At 42.4% G+C, this 21,361-nt stretch overlaps 1 protein-coding gene across 19 annotated transcripts in view; it reads right to left on the bottom strand.

Annotated features, from left to right (window-relative positions):
- The window catches only part of NAV2 (neuron navigator 2), a 555,491-nt gene that overhangs the window by 6,919 nt on the left and 527,211 nt on the right, over positions 1-21,361 (bottom strand). For all 19 annotated transcript variants that reach the window (XM_083748518.1, XM_083748520.1, XM_083748503.1 and 16 more), the window contains 11 exons: positions 19,797-19,969; positions 16,701-16,854; positions 14,637-14,796; positions 13,404-13,504; positions 11,352-11,447; positions 9,743-9,911; positions 7,211-7,446; positions 6,024-6,178; positions 4,854-5,122; positions 4,282-4,400; positions 296-499 (listed from right to left, as the gene is read on the bottom strand). In XM_083748518.1, coding sequence (XP_083604644.1) covers positions 296-499; positions 4,282-4,400; positions 4,854-5,122; positions 6,024-6,178; positions 7,211-7,446; positions 9,743-9,911; positions 11,352-11,447; positions 13,404-13,504; positions 14,637-14,796; positions 16,701-16,854; positions 19,797-19,969 — 1,836 coding nt within the window. The remainder of the gene's footprint in view (positions 1-295; positions 500-4,281; positions 4,401-4,853; positions 5,123-6,023; positions 6,179-7,210; positions 7,447-9,742; positions 9,912-11,351; positions 11,448-13,403; positions 13,505-14,636; positions 14,797-16,700; positions 16,855-19,796; positions 19,970-21,361) is intronic.

Genomic DNA, 21,361 nt, shown 5'->3' with positions numbered 1-21,361 from the left:
CGGTTTGTAATCACTGTTTTACTCCTTCCAAAACTTAAGAGATGCTTCTCATAGAACATATTGTAAGGTTAGCACAGCATACACAAAGCAATCACACAGACATTGCAAGCCAAGTAGATACCATCACATCTGCAACACAATTCTAAACTTCTAGGATGAGCCACAAACCACACATGGGGCTAGACTGGGGTCATACAGACCACCTGTGCCTTCCTGGACCAAGTCTCAATGCTTCCAAATGATACAACATTCAACACAATAAAATTTGTGCTGCTGACCAGCTGAGAAATCTCACCAGAGGATCTCCTTCGGCATCACTAGGTGGAACTTGCTTGCTGGTTGAACCTTCCCGAGGCATGGAGTACCCATCAAATCCAACATCTTCTGGCCGCAGTTGCAGCAAGGGAGGCCATTCATGGTGTTGTGGGGTGGCTGCCCATGGGTAAGTGTCCATTACCCATTTGGCAGGGTCTTCCCATGGTGCTCTTCTTCCATACAACTGCAAGCGAGAACAAGACATCGACCCTCATTAAAAGATTAGATTTTTCAATATATAGGCCCTTTTTTAAAAAAACAAAAACAAATTCCTATTAAAGATTTCCTAGTTTTCAAAAATATGCGCATTGTCTTTTTTTCAAGTTGTGTTTTCTACAGATCAGTTTTATTTGTTGCGAGGCATTAGTGCTGCATACAGTATAAAGTTGGGAAGAAAAGATGGGGAGGGGTGGAGGATGGTGAGTGGGGTGGGGATATATAGGCCTTTAAGGTATAGCCTCTTGGTTTGTCATGACATTTCACAAGAGGAATCTCCCATTGTGTAAAAATGTCCGAGCCAAGAACAGCCAGAGCTCTGCATGCTTCTTCCTTTAAGCACCAAGCTCTAACTGTTCCTGGGTTGCCTGTTCATTGCAAGTGATGTGGAATGATGATTCCCAAGCATTTGGAGGTGTCCGAGCATCTGGATTTCTCATAGGTCACAACCATCACAGCAATGGTTTTCTGTGTTCTGGGAAAGCCTGGGATTCCTCAGACGTTTATGAGGGTTTCCTCAAGGAGAATGGTGGGACCAAAGTGCCCCTACCGCACATTGATATCATATATCACACACAACCATGGGATCTTTATGCGTTGCAGGTACCTAGGATGAACTCTTAGTACATGTGAATTGAAAGTAAGGACTAATGGGGCTGGCCAGCTCATGAGAACTGAGCATGTGCAACGAGGCAAGCAAAAGGAGAATGCACAGGAAAGTGCAGGATAACACTTGGTTTCACATGTCATCAGCGCCCCCCAACAACCCCTCAATTCATAATGAATGCTCTTTAAATAGCCTGTGTTGCCTAATCTCCCTGAAAACAAATCAAGATGAATGCTCAATAAACAGGTTGTCTGGAAGCACTCAGGGATAGACAACCGTCTCCTCTGAGAATTTGTAAACAACAAAAGAGGTATGAAGCTTCTCTGATCTCCTGTCCTTTTAGACCAAATGTGGTTAAAGCTTCAGAAGTGCCTTTGCCAAACTGTTTGCTTGAATGTTTGGCTTCAAAGTCATCAAAGAACTACAGTTCAGTGCTTGGCAAGCTTCCCCTGCTTTGGTGCCAAAAATCTCCCAAGGAACAGGTGATTCCACACATTTTAGTCTTTGACTTCAAACACGCATGACCTCGCCACTTTGAAGAGGCGGTTTGATTTGACTGTAGCTTGCAAAAATACACCACAAACCCTGCTCTGTGGAGCCATGGCTTTTTGTGAATGTATTTACACGCAGCGTCTTGGGCCAGCCAAAACCATTTGAGTAAGATGAAAGCTGAAGTTACAGAAAGTGTTTCTAGAGGAAAATGAATGTTCATGTTTCCATGCTTGTAATACAGAGTTTAAGGTGGCTGCCCTTTGGGGGATTGTTTTTCACTTGCTATACTTCTCTGTTCTGACAGCTTACATGGTGGAACATTAAGCAGGCCCACCCCACGGGGAGCAAAGATGCATTATGAGAACATCAGAAAGTCATTAGCGTTCTAGGCATAAAGATTTCAAGAGCAACCCATGACTGCAGTGGGTTACATGACGAACATAAATGCTCCTATTCCTATTCATCTCTTTTATAACCGTGTTAAATTTTAACTTAAGTTTTAAAAGAAAATACTGGGGAGCTCTCAACAGTCTTCCTTTGAACCAATCAATTAGTTAAAACAAAAAACATTTATTCATTTGGCCATTACAGTCTCTCTCTCTCTCTCTCTCTCTCTCTCTCTCTCTCTCTCTCTCTTATGGTGAACATTCTCTTGACCAAGGCATTTAGAAACACAAGAGGAGAAAATATTGAACCATACACTTGAGGTAGATGGAATCTCTGTCTACGTATTTTGCTACCTTTGGATTCTGACAGTGAAGCTTCTGTAGGACATATCCAATTTGACAACATTTGTCAAATCTTTGTAGCATGGTGTTGCTACAAAGTATATTTTTTCTCTATCCAGAATTGTTTTAGAAACATTACAATATGTATGAAATAAAACAATTCTATATACAGTGAAATATGCTTTGTAGAGATTTCTCAGAAAGCAGGGTGTGTATTTATTAAGTAAACAATTAACAGAATTCATGCTTTATTCTGAGAGCACACCAAATGGTTACTGAGCAAATTTGTCCACTAGGTGGTGCCATGTAATCCAAAATCAGGGACTCTCACTCAACGAAATGGTATGTCAGAAGAAGAGGATTTCTACTCCAAAGACATAGATTCAACCTGGCAAATGGATGCTTATAAAATTCCAGTTCTACTTTCAAGTCTCCTTTCCTAAAAATGTGGAATAATATCTTAAATCTTAAAGTTAAGGTTATAGACTTAGCACACTATTTTCCCTTTTTTCTTCTTTATTCAAGGCCATTTAAGTGTCTGAAATATGCTTTCAGATCACTGTGCATCCAGCAAGTTATGGCACTGAAAAACCACAGGCATCTTCATACATTCTTATGAGAAACAATCAGCAGCAAATGGTGTCCTTTCTTACAAGACTGAGATGGTTACCGACTTGTTGAGGATGGGAACATGAAACACAAAATAGATTAAGATGCAGAGTCACCAGCAGTTATCATGTTTGTTTCACAGATATGCTGGCTGAGATAACAATAGCAGTGTTGTCTGAGCTGCTTGAAGCTGCTGAACAATTAGAACTTGTAATAAGATACTAAGCACTATCAGTTCAATCAGTCCTAAAAGACTCCTAAATCACTTTAATGACTCCTAAAGCACCATAAAGGAATTTAATATATATTTCTTTTTTTAAAAAAAAAAACCTCTACAAAAATGTTACAACTAGTTTAATTACATTGCTTCTGCTTTGTTCTTCTGAATGATAAGAACACAAACTAAACTACTTGAATTGCAGGAGAGAAGTGCCCTTTCCCCACATCTTACTCCAATGAAAAGAATACTGTGTTCTTAAAAAGATAGTAATAAATGTAGTGAGATAGCTCCAGACATGTGCTTGCATGAAAAGAAAAGCTAATTTAGTTAGCAGAAGGGACTCTGATCCAGTGGAGGCTCCGACACTGCCCCGAGTGTCGCCCAACAGAGCACAGAGAGGGCTGCAGGAGGAATTGGTGAAAATCGCTTCCCTCCAGTAGTTGAGTCCCGTTGACGGAGTTGGTTCCCAGCAAGTCTAGGTCTAACCCACCGGATATTGGTGCAATTCCTTTCCAAGCTAAAGAAAGCATTAATGCAAGTCTGCATAACTCGTGACTCCAAAAGCCAAACAATGTCAAAAGTGGGGGAAGGAAATACTCTTGTTTTCAATGCCTGTCGGGGACTTGTTGCTGAGAGAGTTTGCCCAACATTAATGCTCTCATAGCGAGAGTTCCCTCACAAGCTTCTGAGGCATACTTGGGTTTGCCAAGCTCCTGTCAGGCTACTAAATGGTTGGTGGGCTGTGACTGGCTTGAAGGAGAGACAGTGTGGTGTAGTGGTTAGAGGATTGGGCTGGTACCTGGGAGACCAGGGTTCAAATCCCGGCAAATAAAACACACCCGGGGGGGGGGGGCACGGATCTTGGGATGGTCATGGCCTCTCAGCCTAAGCTACCTCTCAGGGTTGTTGTGAGGATAAAACAGGGAGGAAGAGAACCATCTACACCACCTTGAGCTCCTTGAAGGAAAGGTGGGGTATAAAGAGAGTAAAACAAAACAAATAAATGAGACGTGAAGACCTAGGTTGTGCTGTATCTGTTATTCCCCCATGCCCACACTCTTTGAGTAGGTGTAGTTCATATGCAAGCTCCTTACCTGTAGCCCTTCTCTGACAGCCTCAAGAAGATACGGAACAATAGAGTAGTTCCACAGGTCAGTAAACCAAACTCTAGAACCGTCGACATCTATAGGGCAGGAGAGGAAGAGTCTTGGACCTGTGAGAAAAAAGGAGAAGGTTACATATGCCAAGCATCTTTGGTGAATATGGATTGAATTACAGCCATAACATCAACTAAAAAATGACAAGAGAGGAGAAAGAAATGTACACTTAGGATAAAGCACTGCACCAACAAAGGAGCCAATTAATCCATAATGATAGATTAGGATTTAACTACAAGTTGAACATTTGCTATGGCATCTTTAGTGAGCAGGCATTTAAAATCAAGCTCCCTCAATAGTTGGGCACAACCTATTTTTACTGGGTTCACATTATAACAAAAAGTGTAATGTATCTGATTCCATGCCTCATATATCTCTCATTTTTAATGTAATTAGGACACTAAGGAAAAAGTAAATTATTATCTTATGTAGAGTAAATGAAATCTATGTTCTCGACCAAGTGTTTAGAAATGTGTCAAGAGCTCTAACAGATAATTCTGAGTTCTCACCAATAGTAACATCTGAAGAGCTGTGGGCCTCTAAGAACTTGTTGAGATGCTGCCAGACTTTGGGAATCCAGTCTATAATTTTAATTAGTTCCACATTTCTCATACGGCCACCAATCTCCGTTTCAATGAGCTTTCTTCTCAAGAAACGGCCAAGAAAGCCCTTGACTGGCTCAGTGTGGTTGGCACACAGCACCCATCTGAAGTTGTGGTGGAGCTGAAGGTTTGGTGTAGAGGAAGTTGCCTGGTTCATAGTTCCAATAATGTAGGGACTGTGGAAAACAGATCAGTCAGTATTAACGTCTAGAAAACACAGTATGTAAAAAACAAAAACAAAAAAAAACTTTAAGTAATCACATTATCTACTTTTTTGCTACTACCACTGGCATGTGAAGGAAAACTATCTGAGCCTAAACAACATTGATCAGACCTCTCCATCTCTCTCAAAGTATTGGCTGAGAGTATCTGTGATTTTACAGAACATTTCAGAATATTTCATCTGCTTAAGAAACAGAAGGTACAGAATCCGTGAATGAATAATGGGGGGGGGGGGAATACTGCACAGGGTGGCTAAATTCCACATTTTAATATCAACTAAATGATCAGCCTACTAAATCTTTGGTTGCAGGTCCTATACATTTTATTTATTCTGGGCTGGACCAAGATGGGCAGAAAAATTCAACCCCCATGTCAGGGTGGTGGTTTGGATTAGGCAGAGATGTCTCTCCACCAAGCTTTCCTGGCTCAACCAGGCTCCTGCTGAACATGCAGGTGGCCCCATTGCTGCGGTCTTTGCAGGCAGAAAGCCTCAGAACTGGGTGTTCCAAGGGTGAGGTTGAGAAAGCGCAGGAACCACTGGATCTTGAGCAAATCTTAATGTCATTGAAAACAGCATGGCCTCGAATTATCCTGGCCCCTTCACCTTCTGCTGCCATGACTGACAGGGCTGAGGATGATACAGTGGCCTTGCTGCTCTGCAAAACCACACTGATGGTCATATTGGGGAGTTTGGATTATGCCCTAAAATAGGTCACTTCAGTTAAATCCCACTGATTTCAATGGGAACTAAGCACGAGCAACTAATTCTTGGATCCAGCCAGGTCAAGTCTCAAGGAATGCTCCTGGAGCAAACACACTTTCCTTTCATGAGTTTGAGGCAGAACATGCTGTTACCATTTGTGGTACTTGCAGTTCAAGAGCCCATTGAAGATCTCTCCCAGGGAGCTGACATGGTGCAAGTTGTCCAGGATGATCACAAGAGGCATCTCCACAGCATTGTTTTCACTATTGCATTGGTCGGCAAGGTTGGAGAGGTATTGGCGGAGTTCCTGTGACGCAGATGCAAAAGAGAAAATTGGCTTTCAGACATTTCTTTTGAAGATCTTGAAAAAAAAATGAAAGTGGCTGGATTCAGTGGTAAAACATAGCTCGGACAAATTTGACATCTTGCTTAGAATCTTAATTGAAAAGCTGACTATGATCCAACTAAACACCATTTCACACGAGACAGGAAAAGGTGGTCCTCTTTCATTCTGGGCCAAGATGTCTCCTGATACTCCCAAAGAATTGAGATTGCTTCTGTAGGCATTAACAGATCTCTCTTGAAGTGATCATGTAACGAGAGGTGGTGTCTGGGGACAGGGTGGAGCCAGGATGATGAAAAGCATGCGCTGCATGTCAGGATGAGGGTAACAAAATTGGGGCTGCCAGGTTTGGCTAGGTAAAGTCACCAAGGTATCAACTAGTTTTCTGCACAAAGCCTTCTGCAGAAAGCTACCAGGTCCAAGAATGTCATTGCACAGGACACAGGCTCAGCATTACAAAATGGAGGACTCCTAGGAGGACATTAATTAGTAACTGAATACTATTCTTCACTAGACAAAAAAAGTGGTCCTCTTGCAGACCTTTTTCCACATGGCCTGGGAGGGCAGGGCCCTGACTGACTCCAGCTACAAAAGCTAAGGCTGCTGAACAGAATCTTAGGCTGAGGTATTGTTGAGGCTTTTTGTTGGGGTGTGGTTGTTGCTGCTGTTATTTTTTGCATCTTTATTTCGGATTTTGTGATTTAGGTGGAAATCTGGCTACATTTGTTATGTTTGTAGTTATGTAACTTTTTATACTTTGTAAACCGCCTTGAACATGGTCTTAAAGTTGGAAAGGCAGCATACAAATAAAATGACTGACTGAAAGAAACATCAGCTCACCCTACAAGAAGAGGGTCACCTGCATGCTTGCCAAGGCAGGCAAATGCATCAGGGCCTTTATCGCACCAATCTGCTGCTCAGGAACAAATTATTTTGATTTGTAAATGGTAAACCTTTTTTTTTGGGGGGGGGGGAGTCAATTATATGAATACTCACCTTACTGGACTTGTGATCTACATTAAATGTTGCAATAGCACCATCAGCCAGCTCCCTGCCCTCTCTAAGGACCATGTACTCTGACAGACGATTGGCTAGGTAGGTCTTTCCTGTGCCGCTTGGGCCAGATAAGATGATTCTCCTGTGCTCCATCAGGAGTGACACATAGCGCTGCAGAATAGGCTTGGGGATCAGGGACTCAAACACCAGGCAGTCCAAACTATTCTCTGCAATCCCTGTAACAACAGAAGACATGGCATTCAAAACTTAAGAACTAAAAGTTATCACCAGAAGATTTTATTTAACAAAATTTATAGACCACTTTATTGTAGCACAATCTCTACGTGGTTTACAACAACTATTTAAATTATAAGAATAACCATTTAAATATAATTAAAACCAACCATAAAATAGATTAAAACACTTCGGCATCTATGTGTCTGGATAGGCTTTCCTAAACTAGCTCACTTCATTTTCTTCCGCTAGGACCTGCGGACTTCGTCCGACGAGCCGGGTGGCAGGGCAACTCTGTCCAGAATCAGCTGCCTTCCCACCTCTCAGAACTGAGGATACTTAATACACCTGCCTGATAAGGATTCAGCTTCAATCTATTCCGCCATGGCCAGACCACACTTGTGATTATCAAGGGGCTGGAAATCAAGCTTATGAGGAATGGTTGAGGGAGTTTAGCATGGTTAAGAGGAGAGGAGATCCGATAGCCATCTTCAAATATCTAAAGCAGGCATAGGCAAACTCGGCTCTCCAGATGTTTTGAGACTACAATTCCCATCATTCCTGACCAGCTAGGGATGATGGGAGCTGTAGTCCCAAAACATCTGGAGGGCCAAGTTTGCCTATGCCTGATCTAAAGGACTCTCGCATGGAAGATAGAGCAAGCTTGTTTTCTCCTGCTCCAAAGGCTAGTACCCAAAGCAATGGCTTCAAATTACAAGAAGGGAGATTCCATCTAAACATCAGGAAGAACATTCTGACGGTAAGAGTTGCTGAACAGTGGAACAAACTCCATTGGAAGCTAATGCACTCTCCTTCTTTGGAAGTCTTTAAGCAGAGGTTGGACGGCCATCTGTCATGGCTGCTTAACTGAGATTCCTGCATTGGGGGTTGGACCAGATGACCCTTGTCTATGCTTCTAGATAATTGTTATGTACTTCTAGGTTTACAGGAGAGAACACACCAGTGCCTCCATCAAGGTGGATGGTACTTCCAATGAAGCACTGATCACTTCCTGGACCCACACAGTAGTCACTCCCCTTAGACTAGCTCTAAGAAGCCAAGGCTCAAGAGGGTAGATTCATGCTTCCAGATTCTACACATTTACGATGATTGTCATGTAAATATGCCACACTTTGCTCACTTTAAAACAGCATTACCGCCTCTGAATTCATAAAAACTTCCTCTGAATTCAAAATACTTCTCTTTCCCCTGAAAAACCAAGTGATATGTTGAATCTTGTTTTGTACATTATGGGATAAACGAGGGAGACTACAATGAAACATTGCAATGTGGATTATTCCTGTTCAGAATTCCAACTAGCCAGCTAGCCATGGCAGGGTTCTCATTAGCCACGACAATTTGTTCCATTGCCCCTTGCCCCTTTTTTGTGGGTTCCCCCTCCCTCCAACTGATATTCAATATTTCATGGTTACCCCAGGGTTGTGGTGGTTCTCTCTTAGCTTTAAAAAAAAATTCTTCCTCCATATTTTTTTGTTTAGAAATGTATTTGCACACATATTTCTGTAAACCAAGGCATTCTTCTGAGCATATTGATACTTCCCTTCTGTTTCTTGGTGGCTGTGTTTTGACTACATAGCTGTTGGCACTCGCTGCCAAAGTTTAATATTAGAGGGAATGTTATGTTTTCTGGCAGAAAAACTTCCACCGGGGGGTGGGGGGAGAGAATACAAGCAATGTCAGCAGGGAAAATTGACTGTGAAAAAGGTCAGCAATTCTTAGAATCCCACAGATGGAACTTCAGCTGGGAGAATACATAGGGATGGAATGTTTATCACCTGCTAAAAATTATCAAGCTTAAACATTTGTATGAACAGCTGTATATCTGGAAGGTAGAAATGTTACCATGAAACGACTTAAAAAGCACTTTGATCGTATAAAAATATGTGTACTATAACCTGACTCTTAAAATCCAGCATTAGCGTAGTTCTTGAAATGCCTAAATAAATAACTTGAAATATACATAAATAAACTTCAACAGTTGAAGCTTGCCTGATAGTCAACAATTACAAACAAGCAAAAATACTGGCTGAAATTCCATCTTCTATACAGCAGTTCCAAGGTGTAAGATCCCTGTTCCCTTTTTTTATGCAACCACCCTAATGTCAGTGAACATGAATGCTTCTTCACTTGGAACTTTTCACTCAAAGAAAGACATGAAAAGGATAGGAAGAAGAAAGAAACTCATGAAAATGTCTCTTGCTCCTCTGAGGTTTCTCCAACGCCTGGCAAGACCTGTAATTACAAAGAACAGTAACAAATGGATCACCTATAATTTACCTTTGATAGTCACCGATATGGTATTGTTTTCACCAACCAGATAGCCACAGGGAAGCAGCTCAGGTGTCTCCATGCTATTTGTGCGAACAATTTCCCCAATGCTGTATCCCAGGACACTGTCTGAGTTCAACCCTAGCTGACTCGCAGGATCAACATGAATGATGTATTCCTGTGAAAGGGAAGTAGAAAAGAATAATAACAATACATCAACCTTATCTTCAAGGGTCTTGGTTCCCTAATATTGAAATTTCACAACTGCATTTTTCATTTTGAAAATGAACTAATTTGTGCAATGAAGAAAGGCAAACCCAAAGTCTATTTTAATCAAAGAGTAAAGAGAGGGAAAGGTTACAGATATATGCAAAAACCACACAGCTTATCAGCAGACTCACTAGAGATTTCAGTACTTGTTGCACCATCACACTCAGTTTCCACGTAAGAGAGTAAATATAGGACTTTTCTGTCTATGTGAAATGTATTGTATATGCACTGTATATTTAAATTAAGAGGTGCAGACACATATGAAGCCCTGTATACATTATGAAAAGAGGCCAGGTGCTGGACAAAAACAGCAACAGGGGGTGTTGTCATCTCCCTACACTGGTTGTGAACTTTCAGAGGCATCTGGCAGGCTACTTTTGGACAAGGTGTTTCCCGGATGTTGAGTCCTTAAATGTTCTTGGACTCCCAGCTCCTATCAGCTCCAGCCAGCAAAAGCTTTAGAGATGATGGGAGGAGTGGTTCAACAACATATGTGGACCCACAGGTGGGAAAGAATGAATTAGGTGGAATTTTGACCTCACCCAGCAAGGTATTTCTTACAGTCCTCCATTTCAGGCTATGGCATAATGCATGAAACCTCTTCCTTCAGTGAGATCACAAGTATCAGAGGAAAAGTGTCAGTTGCCACACTGCATATTACAATGGAAGTACAGTGGTACCTCGGGTTAAGTACTTAATTCGTTCTGGAAGTCCGTTCTTAACCTGAAACTGTTCTTAACCTGAAGCACCACTTTAGCTAATGGGGCCTTCCACTGCTGCCCCGCCGCTGGAGCATGATTTCTGTTCTCATCCTGAAGCAAAGTTCTTAACCCGAGGTAATATTTCTGGGTTAGCAGAGTCTGTAACCTGAAGCGTATGTAACCTGAAGTGTATGTAACCCGAGGTACCACTGTACAGGTCTTGAATATCCTCAGTTGGCATTTATTTGAACCTCTGGAGCTGGGAGGCTGCAGTGGTCAAGAAGGATGTACCATTTGACCAGATATACATTGTGTATTTGGTCTTCTCTTTTGACTTTTTTTGTTTTAAAGATAGGAATGTTGAAATAAAGTAAGATTATTTAGCACACACTGCAGCCAGTACTTAATGACTTTTCAGAAGCCTAAATTATATACGGTGTAAAAAATATTAATGTATACAACATAAAGAGAAATACGATGCTCCAGTTAGTATGTTTTGCAGGCTGCAGTACATCAGGCCTTGGAGAAGCCTCACTTTAAACTGATGAAGCAAAGGAACCTGTCAGAAGAGTTTTCTGCCTAAATAAAAAATAATAGCTTTCAAAGCTATCCAAGTTGTTAGAAGTAACAAAAATAACAATGTTCACCTTAAACAGCCTTCTAACAACGCCATCGAGAACATCCCATTTGGTCTTTCCACTGACGCCTATGCAGCCGATAAGGAAGAGGCGAGGCCTGGAATCCTAAAGGCATAGAAATATGTTAAAAGAAAGGCAAATATGGTGCTGTTGCAGCACTATATAAATTATTTCACCATCATCCAAGCTACTTTGGTGTACATCCCTGGGCCGAGACATAACCCCTACATGTGTGCCATTGCAGACCTGATCTATTCTTTAACTAGGAAAGCATGTACACTGGGGATTTCTCACGCAAATAGGGCAGAACATAGACACAAAGAATTCTGTATGCTCACTGGCACCTTGTCAAGTTATGTGCCAAGTTCCTAAACACTAGTGCAGTCAATTTAACCACTTTGCTAACTGAAATATAGGGGGGGGGTTGTGAAATGATTTATTGAATTATGACCAGAATTAAATTATATCCAGAGCATTTCCATAATCCACTAATTTAGGAATCCAATCTAAAAACACAGGTAGGATTAGTCTGGAAGGAACCATTTGTGTCAAACCTGTGCTGACTTCTGCAAATCATTGTTACCATGAAGCTTACAACAGATCCCTTTAGAAGTCAAAAAATGTGCTCCCATGTGACATTACAAGCCTTCTAAACCTAGCAGGCGAGTTCTGCAGATAAACAGGTGCCTCTCTCATTACCCTGCACCTGATCTAGGTCTTGGATCACTCGTCACTAGTAATGTTTATTTTAAAAGTTAATTTAAAACCAGTGAACAGGAGAAAGGGCATGTTTCAGCTTATACAAGACAGATCTTGAAAACTTCCTCCAAGCTAAGCATGTTTGGTTCAATTTCTCTTTTATTCATGCCAAGTTCCTAGGGTACTAGCAGGTCTGGACTTCACAACATCCATGGCTGCTGGCACTGTGTCTAGACTAGAACTCCAAGCATATTCATCCCATTAGAAGCCGTGATAAAGGAAAGGTCCTAGTGGGAACCAGGCCAAAGCTGATCTTTTGAGAATGGAAGTACTTCTGAGGGCGGGGTTGGAGAGTCCTTTTTTTCTTAGTCTTTGAAAACTAAGGAAATAGTTGGATGCAACCCACTAAAATAAAGTTTCAACAGAGCAGACCCACTGAAATGAATTGACCTAGGTTAATCATGTCCATTCATTTCAATGGGATTACTCAGAGTATGACTAATATTGCATACAACTTATTTCTGTAGATTTTCCACTGGAGTATTCCGTAGTTCTGCTCTCCCCACAAGGGGAACTTTTTCATGCAGCTGATCAAAGGATTACAGCAAAGCCCTGAAGGGATTGACTTTGAAGTTGTTTCACCTGAAATCAGGTGAGTAACAGGTGGTCAGCCAAAATTGGTCTCCAGGGGAGGCCTGGAGGAGTTCAGGATCTGGTCCACTGGCCAGATCCTCATTTTTGTTCCTGCATTAAACCCTTTTTTGTATGCTTCAAGCAGTTTCTTTAACCTTCCATTCATTTAAGCATAACATTATTCTTATGATCAGCCATTGGGTCATTAGTCATTTCCTAGAAGCAAACTTCTAGGGACGCGGGTGGCGCTGTGGATAAAACCTCAGCTGCTCGGTCCCAGCGCCTGCCAACCTAGCAGTTCGAAAGCACCCCCGGGTGCAAGTAGATAAATAGGTACCGCTTACTAGCAGGAAGGTAAACGGCGTTTCCGTGTGCGGCTCTGGCTCACCAGAGCAGCTTCGTCACGTTGGCCACGTGACCCGGAAGTGTCTGTGGACAGCGCTGGCTCCCAGCCTCTAGAGTGAGATGAGCGCACAACCCTAGAGTCGGACACGACTGGCCCATAACGGGCAGGGGTACCTTTACCAAGAAGCAAACTAGGGACAAAACCTGAGTCTTGACTGCATTGCTTCAGACTACAGATAGGACTTCAAGTGACAAAAATACTTAAAATAGTGAACGATGTGGGTTTCCTCGCAAAAACTTCAGTCTACGTAGCATGCCAACAGACCTAGTCTCTGATAACGTGTAATGGAAAAAGGTGAAAAGCAAACTCCACACATAACTCACTTCTCTCCATTTAACTTCATCCTGAAAACTGACAACTATTTTAACATGCCTGCCACCTTCTTTTCGAGAAGAACCATCGCTGGGGTCATCCAGCAGCATGTCTGTGGACAGGAAACACAAATTATTTTTTAGTTACAAATGGTGAGCTGGGAAAATACGCTCATATGGTTATTTATTTCATTTATAAAATAATTTACGAGTTGGCTTTCAGCTCAAAAAGGGTCCCCGAGCTACTTAAAGGTTTTAAATTTGTAACTTTTTTTTAAACATACAACCCTATCTAATTCTACTAAGAGTGGACCCACTGAAATTAATAAGACAGTTAATTATGTCTATTAATTTCAGTGGGTCTTCTCTGAACATGTCTATTAATTTCAGTGGGTCTTCTCTGAACATTGGATACAACCCAAGACAATGACAAACAGATTGAGAACAAAGGTGGGGGCGAGAATCACCTTTGAAGAGAGAGTGTAAAATGAGTGACATTCAAAATCTTTGTGTGGAACAAATAAGTTTTAAGGACCCACCCACAACTAAAGAAAGATGAAGTCAACCTAACCTCTCCTAGTGGTGAGACAAATAGCAGGACTTCTGAAGCAGATATTAATTTGTGAACTTAAAGGGCAGGTTCATAGTCTTGATTTACCCTGCTACAAAAATAAAATAAAAAATACCCTACAGTATTACTCTTTTTGTGAATATATGCAAGGCTGTGTTTACTCCAGCCCTTACAGATGAAAATTATGCACCAAGAAAAGTGTATGTGCACGTTTCTATGTTACACAAACTTTCAAACAGTTGCTTGCTTTGGATAATTAGATTTTTAATTGCTTGATTCTGTGAACACTGCCAGGTTTGGTGCTTTCGAAATTGGGAAGCGCACACTTCTTGGAATGTACGTAAGACCTGAAATAATGGAAAGACATTCCTCTCGCAATCTGGAACAGACATGGAAGAAATGAGGGAAGACCACAGAAAAATTAACAGCGTTTTCTCTCGAAAGAAATTTTACTTTGGCAAATGGGTGCAATTAAACTGACTCCCAACATGATTTTGCACAGCTGAAGTCATAGCTGGAATGCTACGCTTCAAAGTGAAACAGAGCTGCCAATGATATTGTAATGGAAGGGTTTGTCCCAGCCCTTCCACCTTCACACCTTAGCCACCAGCAATTATTTACAGCTATTATTTATTTACGGCTACAGGATAAAACCTGTCGGCTGCCCTACTCACCAAGACTCGCTGACTCTGTGAGGTTCAGGCTGTGCTGGGAAAGACCCATGGACTGCCTTGGAGAGGATGAAATGGAAACCTGAGATTGGGCCCTGCTGCAGCTGCCTTGATTTTCCGACTTCAGCCGGTCATTTTCTGCTTTTAGTTTCTCGATCTCACTCTAGATTAGAACAAGAAAACAGCCAGTAAAGGGAATGGAAGGTGCATGCCCTTTCAGCTTTTTTTATACACAAAGAGAGATAAAAATCTCTTAGACACAAACACACACAAACATGAGATACAGCTTACCAGCTGGTCCACTGTCTCTCACTATCCCCAACAGCTTTCAATCAAAGTCGTTTCCTTTTCAAGCTTTGCTGGTAGACCAGGCTTCCCCACTTTATCCATCCCCTCGCCTTGGCCTTCCCACAGTCAATCTTCCCCCAATTAGGCAGAATTACACATGAGAGCTGATAAAGTTTTCATGGCAATCTTCTTTGAGTTGTAATGAGACCTGCAGGGATCTCTGCACTTTTTGCAGCAGTACTGTTTTTTCTTTCTGAATGATGTGGTGGCTGTTGTGCACTCTCTCTCTCAAGTAGCCACTGAACTTCCAAGGCTGAATGGGGATTTGAACTCTGGCCTCCCAGGTTCTAGGCCAGCACTCTAACCACTACACCACACTGGCTCTCACATTTCCATGTAACAGGGCCCAAAAGCACAACAGAGATGCACCAAAAGAGAAGCTAACTTCAGAGAAACACATTTTTCAAGTCTTGCTTTAAATAGGCTTTCTGACGATGGGTGTGGTTCTATTCTGCTGCTTATTTGGTTTATTGGTATTATTGTTTTCAGAACATTTTCTAGGTTTTAATATATGTTTGGATGTCACTTTGAACACCCATGTTGAATAAATAACAAAGCCATAAACTCTGCAAGTAAAATAAATGAATTATAATTAAAACGGTGGGATCGAAGAGCCAGATTTATGAAGCGGAAATGACAGACACGTGGGGATGTATAATATCTATATATTCATGGCAGAATGTAACAAAGAGTGACCACCTTGCCTCGCCCTATGGCCCATCCACACACATTGGTGACAATTAGTGGCAACTTTAATGAGCATGGCTCAAGCGTCTTGCCTTGGCATTTGCTCTGGAATGAAAAATATAGTGTTACGTAAAATCTTTACAGAGAAGCTCTAATTTTAGGTTTAGCGTGTAGATGTGTGTGTTGATATAGATCAGTAACAACTGAATAAAAAATAGGAATCACAGAGTAAAAATAAACAGACAGTTTTCCCAATGGAGATAAATATAGGAAGTGTAGTTCCCTGAGGTTCGGTATTGGGAACTGTGCTTTTTAACTTTCCATAGATTATATGGAGTTAGGAGAGAGCAGTGAGGTAACCAAGTTCTGTTGGTGATACCTAACTGTTCAGGGTGGTAAAAACAAACAGGGGGAGTGAGATGCTTGGAAAGGATCTCTCCTAACTAGGTAAGCGGAGAGGAAAATGGCAAATACATTTAAATGTAAGCAAGTGTAGAGTGATGTGGTGGGGGGACGACCCCTAAACTAAATTTCACATATTTGCTCATGGGATCTGAACTGACAGTGACTGACCAATGAAGAGGCTTTGGGGTTGTAGTGCACAGCTCAATGAAGGCGATGGCCCAGCGTGCTGCTGCTGTGAAAAAGGCAAATGCCATGCTAGGGAATTATTAGGAAAGGGACTGAAAATAAAACTTCTGATACCACCTTTAAAAAAGGAAGACTTGATAGAGGTTTGTAATATGATGCAAGGTGTGGAGAAAGTGGATACAGAAATGTTTTTCTCCCTCTCTCATAAAAGCAGAGCAATGAAGGACAGTTCAGGAGGGACAAAATAATGCTTTGGGGGTCAGTATGCCTCAGAACGCCATCTGCTGAGAATCACAAGCAGGGAGAGTGATGTTGCACTCAGGTCCTGCTTGGGGGTTCCCACAGGCATCTGTTTGCCCCTGTTTGTGAGGATGCTGGGCTAAGCAAGCCTAGCAGGGTTTTTCTAAAGTTTGCATGTGTGCTGCTGCAGTTCCTTCCTACCTGCATTCTGTTCATAGCTTCCCGAAGTTGGTCAAGTTGGTGGGCGGAGCTGAGGGCCTCCAAACGGATATCAGTTAGCTTCATCTCTTTGTCTCTCAGCTCATTTCGCAACTGCATGACTGTTTCCGCTTCACTATCGATACATTCTGAAATCCTGGGAAAAGATAATAACGAGCCGTTCACCGAAGAGCTTGAGAAGCAAAAATTCTGAACGTTAGCAAAAATCAAAAGTGTCATTGCTCTGCTTTCAACCAGATTTTTGTTTGTTTGGGGGGACTTGGCAAAAATGGTGAGATGAAGGGGACCCTATCATTAGGAATGGTCTCAGCCTGCCCAAGGAAAAAAAAGTATGACAGCCAGCGGAATAAGGGCAGAGAAACTACCATTTTGGTTGTGACCTATACAGAGTTTGTTAAGCTGCTGTTAAACGTACAGTTGTTCATTGGGAAATCTATTCAGCCTGAAAATCCCAGGTAAATTAAGGAGGCATAGTAGCAGCAGTCATTTGGAGATTGATGGCCTCAAAGAAAGATTTAGTACTCAGCAGGTGTAGTGTACAGCTGGGCGCCCCTGTATGACTCTGGAGGGCTTTGGAATCCTATACCTTTTCAGCTTACTCTGCACTGTTCAGGCTTTTTTTAAAAAAGAAAGAAAGAAGTAGTTTTATTCTCCTGGCACCAGCTTTCTCCACCCTCCCACCTACTCAAATTGAACAGAGTTAAATTACTCCCTAACGCATAAAAGACAAGCAGCACCCTTGCCATTTTCTGGCAATTTTTCATATCACATGTATCCTGTGAATAAATCTTTTTTCCCCCAGCTTGGCTTCCCCCTGTCCTCAGCAGTATCAAAAACCAATTATATGGTACTGCAGTCAAGAAACAAGAAAGGAAAGAAGGGGAGAGCTATGAAGAAAAATGGTGCTTTACCATCCATGCAGTGGCATAGCATGAGGGGGCCATGGCTCCGGGTGCACAATCTGTGGGGGTGTGAACCAGGTGCCCCCCTGCAGAGAACCCCCTTGCACCCTGCCGGCGCCAGGGGCTGGAGAGCACGGAGGGTGAAGATCGCCCTCTCTGTGTCTCATTCCCGCCTGGCATGTTGAGCCACAGCTCCCCCTTCCCAGGGTCAGTCCTAACCCAGGGACGGAGAGCAGCTGCAGTGCCTGGCCACAACTCTGGAGAGTGGCCATGGCACGCCCAGCCGAGGCTCCTCCTTCCCTGAGTCAAGGTTGACCTGGGGGCGGAGAGTGGCCTGAACCGGGGCAGAGAGATGCTGTGGTGTGCAAGGAAGCTCCTGCTTCCTTGCTGCCAGCTCCAGTAGAGTGAAAAGAGTGGGTGGCTATGTTGCCACCCACTCTCCTGGACTGGGGTGCACGAGTGTGCCCCTGAGCCGGTGCCACAGCAGGCTCCCTCTGTGCCCCATGACCCATGTGCTGTTTAGATACTGCCATGTTAGGGATGCTTCCAATGTTCTCTCAGTTCAGGCTAAGAAACTAACTTTGAGGGCCTGCCTCAAATGCAAGGATTTTTTAAAGCTTGGGGTTCTTTTGTTCCAAAGTTGTTCAAGCTGGAGAATTCCTAGCTTCTCCTTGGCTGTTTCTGCTAGCCTTCCCCTTCTCCAAATATCATCCTTGTCTGCTGCCATCCTTCAAACCATATCCCCCCATCATTTTCCTGCCTTGAAGCTGCTGCAGTAGTAGCAGCAGCAGCAATGGTGCATGGTGAGGGCAAGAGGAGGATGATTCCCTCCCCTCTCTTTCAGTCTCCTAGACTTTCTGGGTAACAGTGGTAAGACCATGGGTAAGACCATGGAGCACTATGGAAAATATTGCTTCTAACCACTTTCCAGTCCAATGAATACTTTAAAATATCCCTTAGTTTGTGAATTCCGTGTTCACAATGGAGTACTTGCAAACCTTTGGTTTTGTTAAGACTGACAAAACTGACGACAGAAACCTAAAGTGCCAAGGACTAAATAATATCAGCAAAGTGCAAACAACTCAAGAAATTCAACTATATAAAGAAACTTTGGATTTCAAGCATTGATACAATACATCTTGATAAAATACAGTCTTTGCTTACATGACTGTCAGGCTGAAAATATTATGTAGGCTGAATCTAGGAAACATTAACACTACGTATATCTATTCATAGTGCTCTTCTGCTTTCTAATAAAGGCTACACTCAGAAGCCAAATAAATCAGTGCTGAAGCCCTAGGCAGCCTAGTGCTCTGCTTTTCTCCTCCTTAATTCTGTAGGCCTGTTTATTCCTCAGGTACTTGGTACTTGTCAAGACTCGTCACATGCATACTTTGACTGATGACAGGCACCATCATAAAATACATGATGGATTACATGGCTTTAAGCTTTTGCTCACCATTCAGTACCACAGGGATAGGATAGGCTAGTTTCAGAGTGATGAAAATGAGATAACATAGTTGAAGATAAGTGAGAATTTTGAAATAAAAATACATGATTCTATGATATCTTAATCTACAGGGCTTTTAATTTCAGGAATGCAAATTTTAGTGATGCCTGATTATCTCAAGGATTCCCTGTTTTCTAATCTCTACTAAATTCTGTATCTTACCATCACACGCAGTTGGCTATAAGGGGCAGTGGAAAATCATCTTAACTATGGAGGTTGCATGGAAGAAGAATATTCAAGCATTGCAATACTGTTTACATTCACCATTTCCTGAACCCCTTCAATAACTTTTGACAGCTTCTCCTGAGCCTTAGAGTCTTCCTCAAAGCTACAATCTAGAGTGGACATTTCAAAAATGTCCTCTCACCATCACTTTGATGGCTTCTGGGTCTGATCTAGCAATTTAAGGTATATGGTGGATGAGTAAGCATCACTGTATAAATGAACAGCCAAAAGCAAGAAAGAAAAAAGATAAAGCAAATACCCACATTATAGTTGGCACTGGCTTCAAGTACCTGACTAAATAAACCTCAGCTGAAGAAAATCTACTTAATCCTTAGTGTCTTGTTCTTTTATAGAGTCCACAGAAAAACGGACTCCAACCCCAGCATAAAACAACAGCAACATGTCAACAGGAACTCTCCTGGACATGCAAACTCAACTCACAGTGAATTAGAATGGGACGTTCTCAGTAATGGCGTAGAGATAACTGAGCCATTGTGATGCAGTTTTGGCGATGAAGGCAGGGAACAATCCGTCATCTCCTCAATATCTGAATGAGAGGAAGCTGACTTGGGGGACTTCTTTTTACCAAATGCTTGTTTGAAGGAACTACGCAGCTGAAAGAAAAAGAGCAGAACAAGAAAGATTATACATAAAACAAACTGCTTTATGACGATAAGTAAGGAACAGGAGAAAATAGTTAGCATGCAACACTTTAAAAAATGGTTACAAAAGTCCATTTTGGGCAGTACAAATTGACAATGGAAGTACAGATTGCTACCTTTCTGTTCTGGAAATCTTTACACTGTGTTTAAGAAGGACATTGTCTGAGACACTGCAAAAGTGCTGGCTGTTGACAAGCCCTTATTCTGGAGCACACCTTTCCACTCTGAGACATTGCAAATTCTTTTTGGCTCAAGGACAATTTTATTACGGTGTTATCACAGGTTGCAGTTATGAAATGACATGGCTCAGATGAGGTTATTGATGCTGACAGAGTTAATCATGTAAATGGATTAGTTAGCTTTGTATTTTAAAATTTAAAATACATCTTTCTTACCTCGTTGACCTGCCAGAGGAAGTACAAGCAAAAAGGGAAGCGGGAAGGAAAAAAAGACAAGTTTTAACAGATAAAGCCTGTGACAGGGAAAGCGCTGGATTTCTCAGACAAACATGAACCCCACCCATCCACAAAAGCACACACACAAAAAACAAATAATTTTACCATGGAAAATAATATTGTAAAGCATGTCATCTTATGCTCAGAATAGGCCTGGGACATTTCACAGAGCTGAAAGTATGATGTACAGTTCAATATAAATTCACATTGGATGAGATTCACCTAGCCAGTCCTGTCAGCAGAAGCCCTGTGTAAGAGTTCTGCTTGCACAATTGGGCTCTGCCTCTCTGTGCCCCACCTGAAATTGGCTTGGCTGGGGTCAAGGTAACCCCCAGGACAGCATGTGGTGGAGAAGAGGGGGGATTGTTCCGTCAGGGAAGCTGCAACGCTTGTACAGACAGAATGATTAGAAGAGCATTATGATGAATTCCACCCATTATATTTTGCAAGTCACCCAAATTATCTCCTATCAGCCCAACAAAGGATATCACATAATCCTTCAAAATAAGGTAAAGGTAAAGGTAAAGGTACCCCTGCCCGTACGGGCCAGTCTTGCCAGACTCTGGGGTTGGTGCGCCCATCTCACTCAAGAGGCCGGGGGCCAGCGCTGTCCGGAGACACTTCCGGGTCACGTGGCCAGCGTGACATCGCTGCTCTGGCCAGAGCCAGAGCCAGAGCCGCACACGGAAACGCCGTTTACCTTCCCGCTGGTAAGCGGTCCCTATTTATCTACTTGCACCCGGAGGTGCTTTCGAACTGCTAGGTTGGCAGGCGCTGGGACCGAGCAGCGGGAGCGCACCCCGAGGCAGGGATTCGAACCGCCGACCTGTTGCTATCAAAGGGTTAAAGGGTAGCAGAAACGCTCTAATCACTGAGCAGCTGGAGGTCA

The sequence above is a fragment of the Podarcis gaigeae genome (assembly GCF_964106915.1).
Source record: "Podarcis gaigeae genome assembly, chromosome: 1".
Classification (NCBI taxonomy): domain Eukaryota; kingdom Metazoa; phylum Chordata; class Lepidosauria; order Squamata; family Lacertidae; genus Podarcis; species Podarcis gaigeae.
The sequence above is the reverse complement of the archived record's forward strand: the minus strand, read 5'-3'. Positions and strand labels throughout refer to the sequence as shown.